This window comes from Tachypleus tridentatus, chromosome 8 (genome assembly GCF_004210375.1).
Source record: "Tachypleus tridentatus isolate NWPU-2018 chromosome 8, ASM421037v1, whole genome shotgun sequence".
In the NCBI taxonomy this organism is placed as follows: Eukaryota; Metazoa; Arthropoda; class Merostomata; order Xiphosura; family Limulidae; genus Tachypleus; species Tachypleus tridentatus.
Window position 1 is genome coordinate 38,229,602 of NC_134832.1, and position 15,836 is coordinate 38,245,437.

Here is a 15,836-nt window from a genome sequence, read left to right on the forward strand (position 1 = left end):
ATCTTGACCTTCACTTGAGCTCTAGGCATTGGTAAGCATCTTTTTTGTGTAATTGCAGCAAAATGTGCTGTTAATGTGACTACCCTATATGAATCTCATTGCATCCTCTATACTAGCCTAAGTACCTCCCTCTACCATTGCAGTACACTCCTCACTTTCAAGAATTGGCATATAGAAATCAGTGGGGAGGAAGGGTAAAAAGTGGTGAGTGGATGCAAGCAACTATCAGAAATATATTTCTGTCTTAGAAAATCGTAACTGCCTAATCAGTACTACCTCCACTCCCAATAACTAGAATCCAACACTGTTTGGTGGAGGGGCCTGTGAATACACAAAAACAAATAATCAAGTGAAGAGCAATTACTATACAAAAAGCATGTGTGCCACAATTAAAATACAAAGCATTCCTGTAGGGTATAGTACTACTACTGGAACATGTATATTCTTCACCTAATAAAGAAGATAGGCAAAATATATGAGAAACAAATAGAATGCATGGCTAGGACTACAGAAACATATATAAATAGGATAAATGTGGCCCACACAGAGAACATTTAAGGGAAGTGCCTTGGCCTAATATCAAGATAGCCAAGTGAGGTCTACCCAGGCAAAGACATCTAGGAGAAGCCCCTTACTCTACAATGGATTGTGTCAAGTACAGTCCATCTGGACAGGAAAGATTTAGTTAAAGCTCCTTGCTTAATAAATTTCATGCCATATTTTATGCATAATATGTAGCATAATGACAATACACATTTACTCTTCAAGTGAATACATATGGCTATGAAACTGTGTTATTGTACAAAACCCACTCATGAGGAAACCTCCATAGTCCACCACTCCCAGTGACTGAGAACTGGAAGTGCCAAGAACCATTATGCTCCACAAGAAGAAAGAGAGAGGAAGATGCATTGGGAGGGTCTGGAGGAATTATCCATTGGAAACAGTGCAATAGGTGTCTGCTTTTCCATATTTTGAAAACCAGAAAGACCAGGATTGTAAAAATCAGGGGAATCGATGAAAATGGTATGGTCCAAAAGATCGTGAGGAAAGTTCCAGAGGTCAAGAACTATCCAATGAAGGGAATGAATGTGTGACTAGCCCAAGGGAGTGAGCACTTTCAAGGAAAACCACACCCAAAAGAGAGAGAGAACTTCACAGGCATAAAGAGAAGAAGGGATGGTAACTGTGACTGTCCATTCAATATCCTGGAGCAAAAGTGGTAAAGGCTGGGCTCATCAAAAAAAAAAGAAATGAAGGAAACCTCCAAATGAATAAGATACTGTGAAAAGGTAGAAAAGGATTTCTCCAACTAGAAAAGAAATCAACATGAAAAGTTCAAAGAAAGAAGCAAGCGGAAGTGACTGCCCAGTTACAGTAAGAGGTGAGCCAGTTGCCTGTGAAATGCGAATCTGAAGATCCAACAAGCAAATATAAAATGAAAAGCATATCGCTCTACAAAATATATAGAGATGAATAAAGATAGTCTGTGAGCACTCAGAAAACTCACCAATAAAAAGAATGTGGCAGCATGAAAAACTCAATAAAGTGAGAGGTAGGACACCATGGTAAGTGAGGTAACTGCAAGTAATTATTCAGCCAGAACAAATCAAGAAAAGGACTTTAAACTCCCACGCTGAGAAAGACAAAGAAAGATGGGAGTAAATTCCTAGTTGAGTGGGCTCCACATGTTATGTGACTCTGGTGCATAGTAGGACAGGAACAGACTGAGCTAAATGATCAGCCAAGATATGATCCCTAGGAAGGAGGGAGGAGATCTAAGAAGTAAGAAGTCAGAAACCCTTATAGTCATGAAGTGTAGTAAAAAAAAAAAAAAAGACAAATTAAAGATACTGAAGAAAATACACAGAACTAATAAATTAACAAAAAGTTAAAAACTTGTAGTCTACACAGAGCTTAAAAGTCACACACATGCAAAACTAAGAAAATTGATATAAAACAAATAGTAACACCTAAAGTACAAAACCACTAAAGGAACTGATAAAATAATTGACCATTAAACACAGAATGTCTACACAAAAAACTGTAAGATAGAGTACATCTGAAGAACATGAAAGTAAAAAGGCATCCAGTTAAAGAAACCCAAAGCTGACACAAAACTTATGCTCAATTAGATGCAACCAGTTGTAAAGACGAAAAAAGGAATTACGTAAATAAGATTAACAGTGAAAAAAACGTAAAATGTTAAGCTTAACACTTGAACCCAACTCTAAATGCAAGTTGCAAGTCAAAGTAACCTAGATGGTAAAAATGTATAAAATTTGAACTTACAAAATATTGAACAGAGAAGACATGAATGACGTAAATTAACCCTTTCCTGATAGGTTCATACACACAGTTGTACATCTTCAGTACTTGTACTATAGCTTTGATGCAGTTTGTATCTTTACAAAATGTGAAAAACGTTTAGTAAAATAAAAATCAATATGTTTTTTAATGAAATATTCTTACTAAAGATTTTTTTCTGAAAATAGTCTGTTCATTTACTAGTCCCAAGTGCATAATGATTTTCATGTTATAATTTAAAAAACTATTATTCATCCCAAAATTTTCAGATATTATTTGTGTAATCTCTAAAACCTTCTGAATGCATTTCATATTTGTTTTCCATAAGACTTCATATTTTATGTTATTTTCTGTACTCTAACTATTTGGGGCATAAATTTGACCAACCTTGTAAACACCATAAAAAATTAGGAAATAAATATAACTTGTTTTTTTTGTTTCATTTTTTTTTGCTAGAATGACTACATATTATAACATGAAAATACAAATGTTTAGTCTAAGTATCTTAAGTCTAATAATGTTATATATTTATTATATTGACCTTCCAGTCATGTCTGGCTAACATTACACACCTTGCACTGATGTGGTGCACATGCACTCATATTACTATATCCTATAACATAAAACTAAATTTTAGTCTTTACAAAGTGACCCTATCTTGGTTGTCTTAGTAAACCAGTATTTTGTAATATACAGTCACATTTTAATTCTTACACATTGTAATAGGTATACAGATTATTACTATTTACAAATAAATTCATTTATCTTAAAATATAAAACAATAAATAAAGAAATAAAGTAAACAATTATCTCTTCTATCTACAACCTTTGAACTTGGTTGCTGCTGAACATAGGTTGTCAAACCTTTTAAAATTTTGTACATGGAAGATATGAAGAGAAATTCTTTTTAGGTTTTATATACATAACTGAATAACCAAAAAATCAAATTATTTTATCAATACCACATAATTCAGCTATAATTATTGAACTTAGTAACTGAGCTGTAATTAGGTCTCAAAAATTACGAAATTTCAAGCAGACTAAAGACACAACCATCTCCTTGAAACCTTGGTTTGACAGAATGAGATGGCATTCTAAAACATTAAAATGGCTGAGAAAAACCAGTTGGTGGACATTCTAAGCTGTTGATTGGTTATTTACGTCATATATTGAAGTAAGTGTATATAAGAGACCATTTCCCAAAATGGTAGGTGGGATTTAGAGCCAGCATGTTTAATTCAGTACATAAGCCATATCTCAGCAAAATAAAAAGATGTGAAGTTATTATTTTATATTCTAGCTTATCAATACTGGCAATTTGAGTTCCTAATTTGTACAAAATTATAGGCTAAGTATTTTGACATTTTTAACCAGTGTTGACTCAGAAAAATCAATATTTAGGTGTGTTGTTTTAATATTTAAGAAATCAACTATTGTATAACACTAAAATTTGAATTATTATCTACACTTTGATACAAAACTTTTGATATAAATTCATAAAATAGTAATTCAATAATATTTTGAATTCAAGACAACAAATATGATGATATGGCCTTTGACCTGTGACCCAGTGCAAAAGGGTTAAAGGATTAAATCAATTAAAGTACATTTTAACTCAATAAGAAAAAATTAATATTTTACAGATCATTTTTTCTAAAAGCAAACATATTTTAAGTCATGAATAGCATTGAATGTTCAAAATACCTTTTTTTACTCTTTTTAAAGTTTCTTTCAACTGTTTTATGAAAACTTTCTATTCCTAAAACTGTACAATTCCATACTGTTATAGTATATAAAAATAAAATTCAAAGCTATTTGTATCAATAAATTATTCATACCTTCTTGTAAATCACAACTCTTACTTCCTTTTATTTTCAAAACACTATTACCTTAAAACAAAATTACAAATCTTCTAAGAAAAATTAAAAACTTTGTTTCTATATATTAATTTTTTTACTAACTCGTGTGAGGCAAAGAGAGTCTTTGATCAGTGACCTGTTGCAATAGGGTTAAAGACTGTGGAAATTAGATCCATACACACAAGACCAAATAAACTTATTTAACATAGTTATATCCACAGTGAGTGAAAAACACACTGATAAACCCATCACAGATCTCACTGGGAAAAAAATAATATCTATCTTGAAAGAATATATCATCAGCTGAAAGTATGACAAGAACTCCCTGAGAATGAAGTCTGCACTTCCTTAGCAGACATCATGAAACGAGAGACTGAGGTCTAGTGTTATAACTGCTATCTGCTTATGGCAGGAAAATTATCAAAACCCCATAAGAAACTTGAATTCATGTGAACAAAGTAAATTCAGGAGATAGAAACATCCTAAAAACAAATGAGTAGAAATTTGGACTTGAAACTGATATTAATTGGTGATCAAGCACAATCAAAACATGTGCAGTCACAAGAATAACATGAAACACAAATCTATACACTAAAATGCTAATTGAGAAAGTGAGGATTGTGGTGCAAGGGTAGAAAGAGCTACCTACATTAGCATGAAAGATGCAATGGGACTGGTGGAGGGTGGTCATGTGATCAGCATACAGTGCTGCAATGACATAAAAGTATAGGTGTATAAAACACTGGTGTGCTTTAAAAAAAAAAGTTTACCAAAGCCTAGAGGGCAAATGAAGGTTGACATAAATATGGGAAAGATGAAGTAGTATAACATTGGAAATTGCTTTAAGTAAACAAAATACTAGTAATGTATCTACTATCCTTCAACATCCCTCCCCCAACTATTTCAGAGATATTCTTAGCTATTAATATTGACAACATTTTAGCACCATTTACAGAAAACTAAAATAAAAGACAACAATGTTAAATCTATTGAAATTACAATATTGCTTATTTAAACATGGTAAAGAAGTTGGACTGTTGAAGTTGTCCAGAAAATATCTTTCCATCAAAAAACCCTGGCCAGAGAAAAGTTAAGTATAATTCATGTGACATTTGCTACATAAACCACCAATCATTTAAGATATACAAGCTTTATATTAATTAACATTGAACATATATCATAATTGTTACAAAATGTCTGTCACACAAGATAAACATACTACATCTAAGTCTATTCTAAAACCCAAATTTATAATCATATTAACGTTTTTGTATTACTGAAGCAACTATAAATATTAATTATGTATGATCCAATCTTTTCAAGTTCAGAGTTTTTTGCTAAAGTTCCAGATATTCAATGTATTCAAACTTTCAAAAAAAAAAGTAAAACCATGATTAGCAAAATTTTGATTATCAACTTTTTAACTTAATATTTTAAAACAAGTTCCAATAAAAAGTTTTATCTTTCATGAACCAGGCTGTGATTATTATATAATTATTACTATATGAAAATTTAATTCTTAGTTTAAAGAGAATAATATAAAAGAATTAATAAACATACACTATTTTTGTGTAAGTAACAAAATGAGAAATCATAATCACAAGTTTCTGTCTACAAACTGACATATATATATCATACAACACACACACACTGGCATAATTTATTCATATTATTTTCCTCACCTGACACAATGGCCCTCTCTCACCATCCAGAGGAGTTAACAATCTAAACCTGATCTCTTCACATTTCACAAATATTTGTATTCCAAACTCTTCTTTGTAAGGTTGAACATCTTGTTCATACTCAATCAGATGGGAAGACATGGATATTCTCTATATACGTAAACAATATTGATAATGAAGCTTTATACTAAATTTTGTTTATTAAGTAACATGTCAAAATACAAACATCTATCTACTCACTAAAAACAACAAAATATTCAACTACTTATTAAAGAATATAGTAGTTATAATTAAGATACCAGTGCAGACCTAGATGTTATTAACAAATACATTATTATTATTTGTCTAGCATTTTATTCATTTTAAACAAGTACCCTTTTGTCCAGTTGGTAAAGCACTCTGACGGTACGTTATAGGTCTTGGATTCAAATCCAAGTCAAGGTATATATATATAGTAAAAAATAAATTATTTAAAGTGTTTAAGGATCTGATAATAAAAATATATTCAAGTTGATTTGATAATAATGGTTAATATTATCAACAGGATTAAACTTCATAATTGGAACTTGTTGGTACAAGTATTACTAACTGATGTACTTTAGGCTTACAACATGGACAGGGATTTCAGGCTTTAGCTGTACTCATCTTCTAAAAAAGTTATAGAACAGTTTAAATAAATCTTATTGTTACTTAAATATCAAATTTTAAAAAGTAGTCATTTCTCATTTCTTTATGTTTTGAAGATAAACTCATTTAAGTGTGAAATTAAAATAATAAGATAGTGGCTGATATTCAGATCTCAAATGTTAGGCTTAATGTCATCAGTAAGCTACTTGTGTTTAGTATTGATTATCCATTCTAAGACTATGATGGTTAAGATTAGTGTAGGAATAAGGCACTCACAGTTTGTATGGTACAATTGGTGTAAAGAGTGGGTTTTATTTGGAAAATCCAGACTGCCAAGCACTTTTAAGTAAGCTTATAGTGCAATTTATTTCAAGGATTTGTTGGTTAAAGAAATTGAGTAAAAATTAAACAGCAATGTAAAATGTGAAAAATGACAGTAGGATTTAGACAAACTTAAGCTTTTATATGCAAGGGATAAAGTAGCCAATAATGACTTTCAGAAACTTAGGCCATTTTCTAATTTCATTTCAAACTAATTTTACTTTTAATTCGTAAAAAGAAATCATGTTAAAAACATAGTCTAATTTACGAATTAAAAACTTAAATAACATTAAAAAGGCCAATGGCCTTTAAAAAACTAAAAACTCTTCTAAAGTGGACAGTGTCACCTTTGCCAATGATACTGTCCAACATCAGGGATAAACCTTGGGACAAAACATGTATAAAATGGTGCTGTCATTGAGAGTTGTAACAATGGAATAAGAGTAAAATGTGGGCTATTGTGACCTGAGCATCTCACAGACCATACATTGGTGCATCAGTCCTAAATAAAAGAAAATGATGAGTTAAAAAATCATGACCAATGCATAAATTGCATAAAGAATTCAGCTATTATGGGAGATTTTAATTTCACGAATTTTGATTAGGAATAGCTACAGCACGAGAGAAACAGGTTTTTAGAAACCACAGGATGGCTTTCCTCATTTATTGATCAAGAAGCCTACAAAGAAACAATATTATTTTAGATTTATTGTTAACTTCTAATATAGAAATGACTGATAGGAAGTAGATTAATGAACATTTTGTGCAACTATTCATTGCTGAATTATGTTTTATGTTTTACTGCATATGGAAATCAAGGTCAACGAAATTTTGCTTACAAACAATACAAGAAAAAAAATTTAAAGGTATGCAACAATAATTATCTGTTGTGAATTGGCCAATTAAACTGATGAATTACTAATGAGTAACTGATAAATTGTGGAAAATTTTTCAATATTCAAGACAAACATTCCTTATGGAAAAAAATGGTGATTGAAATTAAAATACCAGATTGACTTATAAATATAACAAGGGATAAAATTAACAAAAACATTATAAATATAAGAAGTTTAAATTGACTTCAATGAGGAGAGATTTGAAGAATTATGTATCATAAATAGACTTAATAAAGGGAAAAATTAGGAAATCAAACAACTGTACAAACAAAATGTTGGCTGAAAACATAAAACATAATGAAGATTTATTTAATTGTCAGAAGGGCTTTGGAGGAATGATAAAGAAAGGCTCATTTCTGATAATTAACCCTATCTGCCCAGGCATTATTTACTGTGATTGTCACAATATAAGTGACATACTTTCAAAACTTTATAAACCTACTTTTTAGTTATGTTATACCAACTAGGACAACATAAAATCTTAGTTAATAATCAGTATTTTAATAGTATGAAAGTTTTAAATTCTTAATTTTATAAAGTAATATTTAAAACAAATCCTAAATTTCCTATAGTGTGACATTTTTCTCTGCACATTACTTTTTATTTTATTTTTTTTATTTACCACCCCTATAGTAAGTATGAAATTTAACATAAATAATTCACCACAAAATCACCACTGCTCAGAAAAAACAATTTTTTTTATCCTACAATTTTGTTTAGCCATCAAATAGAAAATCAGATCACATTCTCTCTTTAAGGATCTGTTAATAGCTCTCTCTTACATTTAATTCTATATTACCTATAATCAAGAGAAAGCCAAAGTGTTTATATATCTAATGATGTATTATATTATGTTATTAATATTATATTATGTTAATAAAGTACTTTATTTCTTATTTTTCATGTTTATTCTTTATTTATTATTATAGAAGTTACTAAAACATAAAAACATGGATTGCTTTAGGTTAGTTAAAACAAGTAATAATAACAATATAACAACAAATGTTTCACAAGGCATGCAAGCAAGCAACTCGTGGGTAACAAACTCCACATTCTCCAAGTGAGTTACAATTTATAATGATGCAAATATAGTTAGATACATTTAAGAGTTTGAAGCTACTCAGAATAAACAAATGTAGTTTCATGTTACAATCTGAAGTCATTTTTGAAAGAAGGTTAATTTAACTATATTTCTTTTGTTTGTGGTTATGAGGTTAGTCAAATTGACCAATCTTGTATAGAATTATGGTAGAGAAAATAATATACATTTTTACTGAAAATAAACATTCAAAATGTATTTGTAAAATTTTTGAGATTACACAAATGAAATTTGTGATTTTTGAGATGACAAAAAGTGAAAAGTATTTTAAATCTTAACACACTTTCTACATGGACTGTTAAAAAAAAATAAGTATATTAAATATAGTATACTCAATATATTCACAGATAAATCGTTTTTTAGTTTATTACAAAAAACTTCATTAAAAATATGATTTATTTTATATGAAAGAATTGCAATGTTCACTGAAATTTTGTGAAGATACACACACCATATCAAAAAGTAGTAGTATCACATCTATAAAGACTTTAAACAAATATAAACAGGTCATATGGTCAGTTAAGTTGACTAAGCCCATACTGAGAGAGTTAAAATATGATTGAGTAAAATATGATTTTACTTTTTTCTTCAATTTTTAGGGATGAAAATTTAAGCAATATTCCTCAACCTGAAAAGTTACCAGCAAGAATCAAGACTGAACACATTAATTCTGAACTGGTAAAGACAACATTTAAGTGTTAAAAAAGATATGGCTTGAGGGCCAAATAGTATTTCCCCAAGAGTTTTGACAAAGGTTACGGATTGGATAGATAAGCAGTTTTCTACTAGTTTTTGACTGGTGGGTTAGTTCCAAAAGATTAAAAATTAACTAATGTGTAATGTTGCTCTTCTTTTTAGGAAAATTTATATACATTGTCTTAATAATTAAAGATCTGTTAGATTTATTAATGGTGGGAAAAGTTTCTCAAAATCTGATATTAATTACAAAAATGCTTTGCAAACGCAATTAGAAGAGTTCAAAGGTTTTTTTTTTTGGACAGTTATTATAGTTTAACTTGGGTAAAACCTTACCTTATTAATCTTTTGACATTCTTTGAAAAGGTTACTCTTTATGTAGCTAAAGGTAAGTGTGGATTTAGTGAGTCTGGATTTTTAGAAAGCACTCGAAAAGATGACACATAAAAAGCTTGTTAAAAAGATTATCCGTATAGTTGGCTTATAAGACAGAAATGTGGCTGGATAAAAGAAAGCAAGATAATTGTTATATATGGAGTTCATTCAAACAGGCTTAATACCACAAATGGGATACCTCAGTGTTCAGTGTTAGGACTTTTACTACTTTTAATTTACACCAGTAAAATAGATGAAAGAATGATTAACAAATTACTCAAACTTGCTGATGATTTGAAGGTCTCGGGTGTTGCTGACTGTGAGGAAGATTCTGCTTCTTGACAAAAGGATTAAAATTATTTAGTAAGTAGACAAAATAAATGGAAAATAGCTCTTTAATTATATAAATGCAAACTAATGCATGTAAGTTATCATAATCTGAGTTATAAGTACATTTTTGATGGGAATAACCTTAACAGTGTTGTGGAAGAAGAGAATTTTGATCTTGGTGATAAGTCTCTTAAGCCATTCAAGAAGTGTGCTGTTGCTTTTGGTAGGAAAATAGCAATTTAGGTTTTACACGTAGATGTTTAAACCAGTTTCTAAAATTCTAGCTTTTATTATTAAAGTCGTATGAAGCAAACATCATAAAATTTACCAAACAAAAGTCAAAGTTAAATTAACATAACTTAAGATATGCAAAGATTAATTATAGCACAAACAACTAAATGAAAACAATTCTAGTATATGTATTTTTATATCCTTGAATCATTCCTTACTAACTATATTGTTTGATTTCAATTAAACTATTATCATTTATATTGTACTTGATACTTGGCTAAATAAACCAATATACTATAAGAATTTCAAACTTAAAATTTAATTCCCATAAAATATTAATCTTAATTTTTCTCAAAAAATTATTAAACATGAATATATCCAATTTTGATCTAACAGTATTAAACAATTATCATGACACTATTTAATGTAGCTTTATGAAATGTAATTCATATTTCAAATGAAGTTTAAACGATGATTCACAGGAATTCATAAACAGTTTCTTCCTATTTTAACACAAAGTTTACAAACAATAAGCATATTTTATAAGCACCAAGCTTTGTAAAATCAACAATTTATTTGTGTTTCTTTACAAGTTTTTTTACATAACAGTAATTTAATTTATGATAATCACCCTTTATAGTAACAATCATGTAGAAAGTTAGTGTTATCAGCTGTAACACAAATTGTGAAATTTTAGCAAATTAAAAAGTTGTACTAAGTTTAAAGTATTTATCTATTAATGTTAGACAATTAAAGCACTAATAGATGTTCCAAAAATTAGAAAATCTACTAAAATTCACAAGCTAGATCCAAAGAAAATTTCTTGGTTTCACATACTGAAAAATTAGAAAAGCTGATAGCAAACCATAAAAAAATACCAGCCTAGAATTATATTTAAGTTCTTATTAATGTAATTAGTAACTTGAAATACAAATGTGCATCTTACAATGAAACTGTTAAAAAAATTAATTAGAAAAAAACTTACTTGTAAATCAGGATATATGGTGAACAAATTTTGGCGATTTTCCTTCCTTGCTTGAGAAATAGTAAAATCTGTTTCCCTTGCATACTAAAGAAACAATCAAATGCAAAAATTAGTCTTAATAAATTTATAGTTTCAAAAACAAATTAAACTCAAGGTATTTTAACATGTACATGAAACTCTTTTCAAAATAAAAATATCTAAATATTATATTCCAAGTGATAAACAAAAATAAATTAACTCTGTATTAGTCTTGACAGACCACAAATATTTTGTAAATGTTGATACTCTTCTTCTCTATAGCTTCACTATTCAGTCAGTTTGTGTTAAATTGTTAATTTAGGTGGTAAAAAGAAACAAGTTGTAATATTCAATGTTTATTTATTGATTGACAAAGAAAATTATTTTGAGTGCTAGTGTTTTTGTTTCCAAAATAATAATTTTATTATTATTATTTAAATATTTTTAATGTGATACATAATGGGGTCACATTCTGACCCTAGAAGACCCTATGGAAACCTTTACACAAGACAAATACAGGGTTAATATTTTGCAAGACTATATTTTTATTTGATAAATAATACAAATTCAATACTTAAAATCACTCCTAGATAACTGAATACTCAAAAAAAATTACAGAAACATGTTACACTTATTATAGTGAAAACATTACAATTTTATTAGTAACAGTAACAGACATAATGAATACACACACACACATCTACTTTCCTAATATCATGTCATAATTAAGTGCAATATTTCTATACTTTTTGAGCCACATATACAATTTCACACAACCTTATTAAAAGTTTACCTGTATATCTCTGTTTAACTTAGATACATCTTAACAAGAATGTTTGATCATTCCACATTCATGTGTAACATTTTATCATCAGAATATTCCAGGATACAAAAACTCTGTTGCTTCTTCACCTACTTCTTATTTTTAAGTAATTAGGTAATTCTAGTGCAATGTACATTACACAAAAATTGTAATACATTAAGATATTACCCAACTTATAAAACTAAAAATTTCTAAAATTGATTAAAAAATTACTTTAACATAAATTTTATGATAAATTTCATATATATTCTGAATGTTTTTAATCATTTTTTCTAAAGTTGTTGAATATCTACTTCAAATTCTGCACACAAGTAAAAGTTCATGTTATGAAAAAAAAAGGTTGCTGACATTCATTTCTAAGACAACTTGTAATGTATGTCATCTCTTACACTTTTTCAGAGTTAGTTAATAAAATATTCAGGAAAATTAATAAAAATTTTGACAAAAGTTAGACTAGTTTTATTGTTACTTGTACTATCATACATTTTAAGTATAGGTAATAATTTTTAACAATATAATTTCAAAATATAATGATAGGTGCATAAATGTGAGTGCATCTCTTGAATTAACACCTATTTTACATAAAATATTTACTTTATCATTACAGTTTTATCATATTCAGACTAATTCAACACATTCTTCTCAACAGTTTAATCAGTTTTTAAACTTTTTACTTTGTGTTGCCACTGGATATAGGAAACTGGTGCAAAAGATTAAAGTATGTATTAAGAGTTATGAATTTTTTTCTTATACAGCTTCCACAGGCTTTTCAAAGTACCACTAAATTTTTGATGTAAAGATTCCTGAAGTACATTGCTCATATGAAGAAATAAAAGCTCATACTTTAACCAAAGCATCCCCAAATAACTGCTTAGAAATTTAAAAACGAGAGAGTGCAGTATCTTTACTATATTGTTTCTGTGCATTAAATGGTATTTGTACAGTAATTTACACAATTAGTTAATATAACTTGAGTGATTTCAGGAACTATAAATTATTCATCTCAAAATAATCAGCCATAATGAAAGAGCTAGCAAAAAAGGATCATAACAAAAATCAAGAAATTCAAGAATTTTTGAATAACTGTGTATTTTTCTTCAGCAACAATATTATCTATAATGATCCAGTTTACGAAAAACTACAATTTCAAATAAGAATTTAATATGGAAAGAAAGAAGTTTTACCAATCATTTTATATTCTGACATGTATTTTTGAATAAACAGTCACATTAAAAAACAAGTACTTGTATTATTTGATAGATTGTTTAGGCAGAGTATTCATGATGAAACTTTGTAGAATGGATGGCAACTGCCTGTTGTGGAGACACAAGTGTAGAGGACGACATTTTGAAAGTCTTCCTCCTTTTCTCTTCAGGTCAGCATGCAAGATGTTGTGGGTCTTTTGTTATGTCCTGGTGGAAACAGTCTACTGTTTTTGACATACTTATCACCAAACAAAGAAGACAAATCACTATAACTGTATATAGAAAACCCACCCACATGAACACATAACAACACTTCCAGTCTTATTATCCAACCTCAATAAAATGTGGTAGAATCCAGTGTCTAAACAAGAGAGAAGAAAACATTTGCATTTGGACATCTATCAAAACAGAATGCCAAAAGATCATAGAGTTTTAAACAGAAAACTCCTTGAAAGAAAGAAAATATTAGAAAGTCACCACCACTACCACCATTTATCTACCACACCTGCAACATTTCAGTGAAAACTCAAATACATACCCAAGAAATTCAATATAGAAGTCCAGAGGAAATCCTACAATACCTTAAAGGTCCATTCTGGTACAAAACAAACAGCGACCTACCAAAGAGAATCTCTAAAACGTCATCTATGAAATTCCTTGTTCCTGCAACGATACATACATTGGAGAAACAGGAAGAAAACTTGCAACAAGAATAAAAGAACATAAAAATAGCACAAGACTCATCACAACATAAAATTCAGCCATTGCAGAGCATGCCATGTCAATTGGACACGGAATAAACTGGGAAAAAACTGGAATCATTTACACAGACAAATCCTGGAAGACAAGAAAAATCAAAGAATCATTTTATACACCCTTGTGCAAATTAATTGAAACAAGACAGAAAATTACGATTTCATTCGATGTTTTCCATTTTATTTCTGAGAATCCAAAAATTACTCACAAATTAATACATGATATGACTGCCTTTATTTTTCAGATTATTAATCCACTTTGGCATCGAGTTCATAAGTTGACTGCAATATTTACTAATTTTTGGATTGCGGTACTATACCTCAATTATGACCTCAATTAGCTTATCTTTTGTAGTACAGTCTTTTCCCCAAAATCTTTCTTTACAAATCGCCCAAAGATTTTCAATAGAATTTAAGACCAGAGAGTTTCCTGGCCAGTCTAGCACCTTTGTTTGCATTGTAGTCATAAAATTCTTCGCAAGTTTCGATGTGTGGCATGGAGCCAGATCTTGCTGGAAAATGCCAGATCCATCTGGAAATCTCTTTTTCAATTCTGGAATGACTCTTCTCTGCAAAACTTCGATGTAATGTGGTCCTCGCACCATACCTTCTATGACATGTAAGCCTCTGATGCCATAGTAGCTGAAAAAGCCCCAAAACATCTTCTTCAAGGGATGTTTTACGAGCTGATTGATGTGAGATTCTCAGTTTCTCACCTGGAGATCTGCGTACAAGCAGACTTCTTGGACTCTGTACAAAAAAACGAGTCTTGTCACTGAATAACACCTTCCTCCATTGTTCTTGCATCCAGTTCTTGTATTTCAGACCCCAATGATACTGTTTTTTCTTCATTGAGTTGGTAACGCAATTTCAAATGACATAATATTCCTCAAAATTTCATCATATATCCCAAAAATAGATCAATCATACTGCAAAACACAGCTAATGACGTTGTCTTTGTGAAAAATTAACTATTAAAAAAAATCAGCAGGTCCAGCGAGCCTACACCAGCTGCCATGCTGAAAATATTGTAAAATGACCATTTGTTTCAATTAATTTGCAAAAGGGTGTATTAACACTATAAAACCTTCACTAAACAGAGATTCCAGATTAGAGATGAGTAACCTGTGGCTACCATTGGTTGAATCTACAGGAAATCTCTCCTCCAAACAGAAACAGTGATAAGCCAACTGATCATAACACTCTACACAATCCACCAGGACACTATAAAAGACCAACAACACCTACAACACACACACTGACTCGAAGACGAAAGGCGGAAGACTTTCAAAACATCGTATTCTACACTTGTGTCTCCACAACAGGCAGTTGTCATCCATTCTACAAAGTTTCATCAAGTACTTCAATTAAACATTCATAATGCAGTCAAAAAGTAAATCATAAAATGAGTCCTTCCACCAGGAAATTTTCAATTCAACATGTTCTGTAACTCAGAAAGAGAAAAAAAGCACTGTTCACATGCTGCATTGTTTAATACTTTAAAGAAACATTATAAAAGAAACTACTGTAATTCTACACATACTTTAACAAAATTGAGAACATTTTTTTTTTCTCAAGAACAATGTACATGACAAGCCTAAGCAATTACAGTTTGAAAGTGATATAC

At 29.8% G+C, this 15,836-nt stretch overlaps 1 protein-coding gene across 16 annotated transcripts in view; it reads right to left on the bottom strand.

Annotated features, from left to right (window-relative positions):
- Ziz (dedicator of cytokinesis protein Ziz) overlaps positions 1-15,836 on the bottom strand; it is a 264,599-nt gene that overhangs the window by 151,644 nt on the left and 97,119 nt on the right. For 15 of the 16 annotated variants that reach the window (XM_076448312.1, XM_076448311.1, XM_076448323.1 and 12 more), the window contains 2 exons: positions 11,409-11,492; positions 5,849-5,998 (listed from right to left, as the gene is read on the bottom strand). In XM_076448312.1, coding sequence (XP_076304427.1) covers positions 5,849-5,998; positions 11,409-11,492 — 234 coding nt within the window. Of the gene's footprint in view, positions 1-5,848; positions 5,999-10,139; positions 10,159-11,408; positions 11,493-15,836 lie in introns of those variants that run through there. The other variant, XM_076448322.1, reaches the window with a different exon arrangement.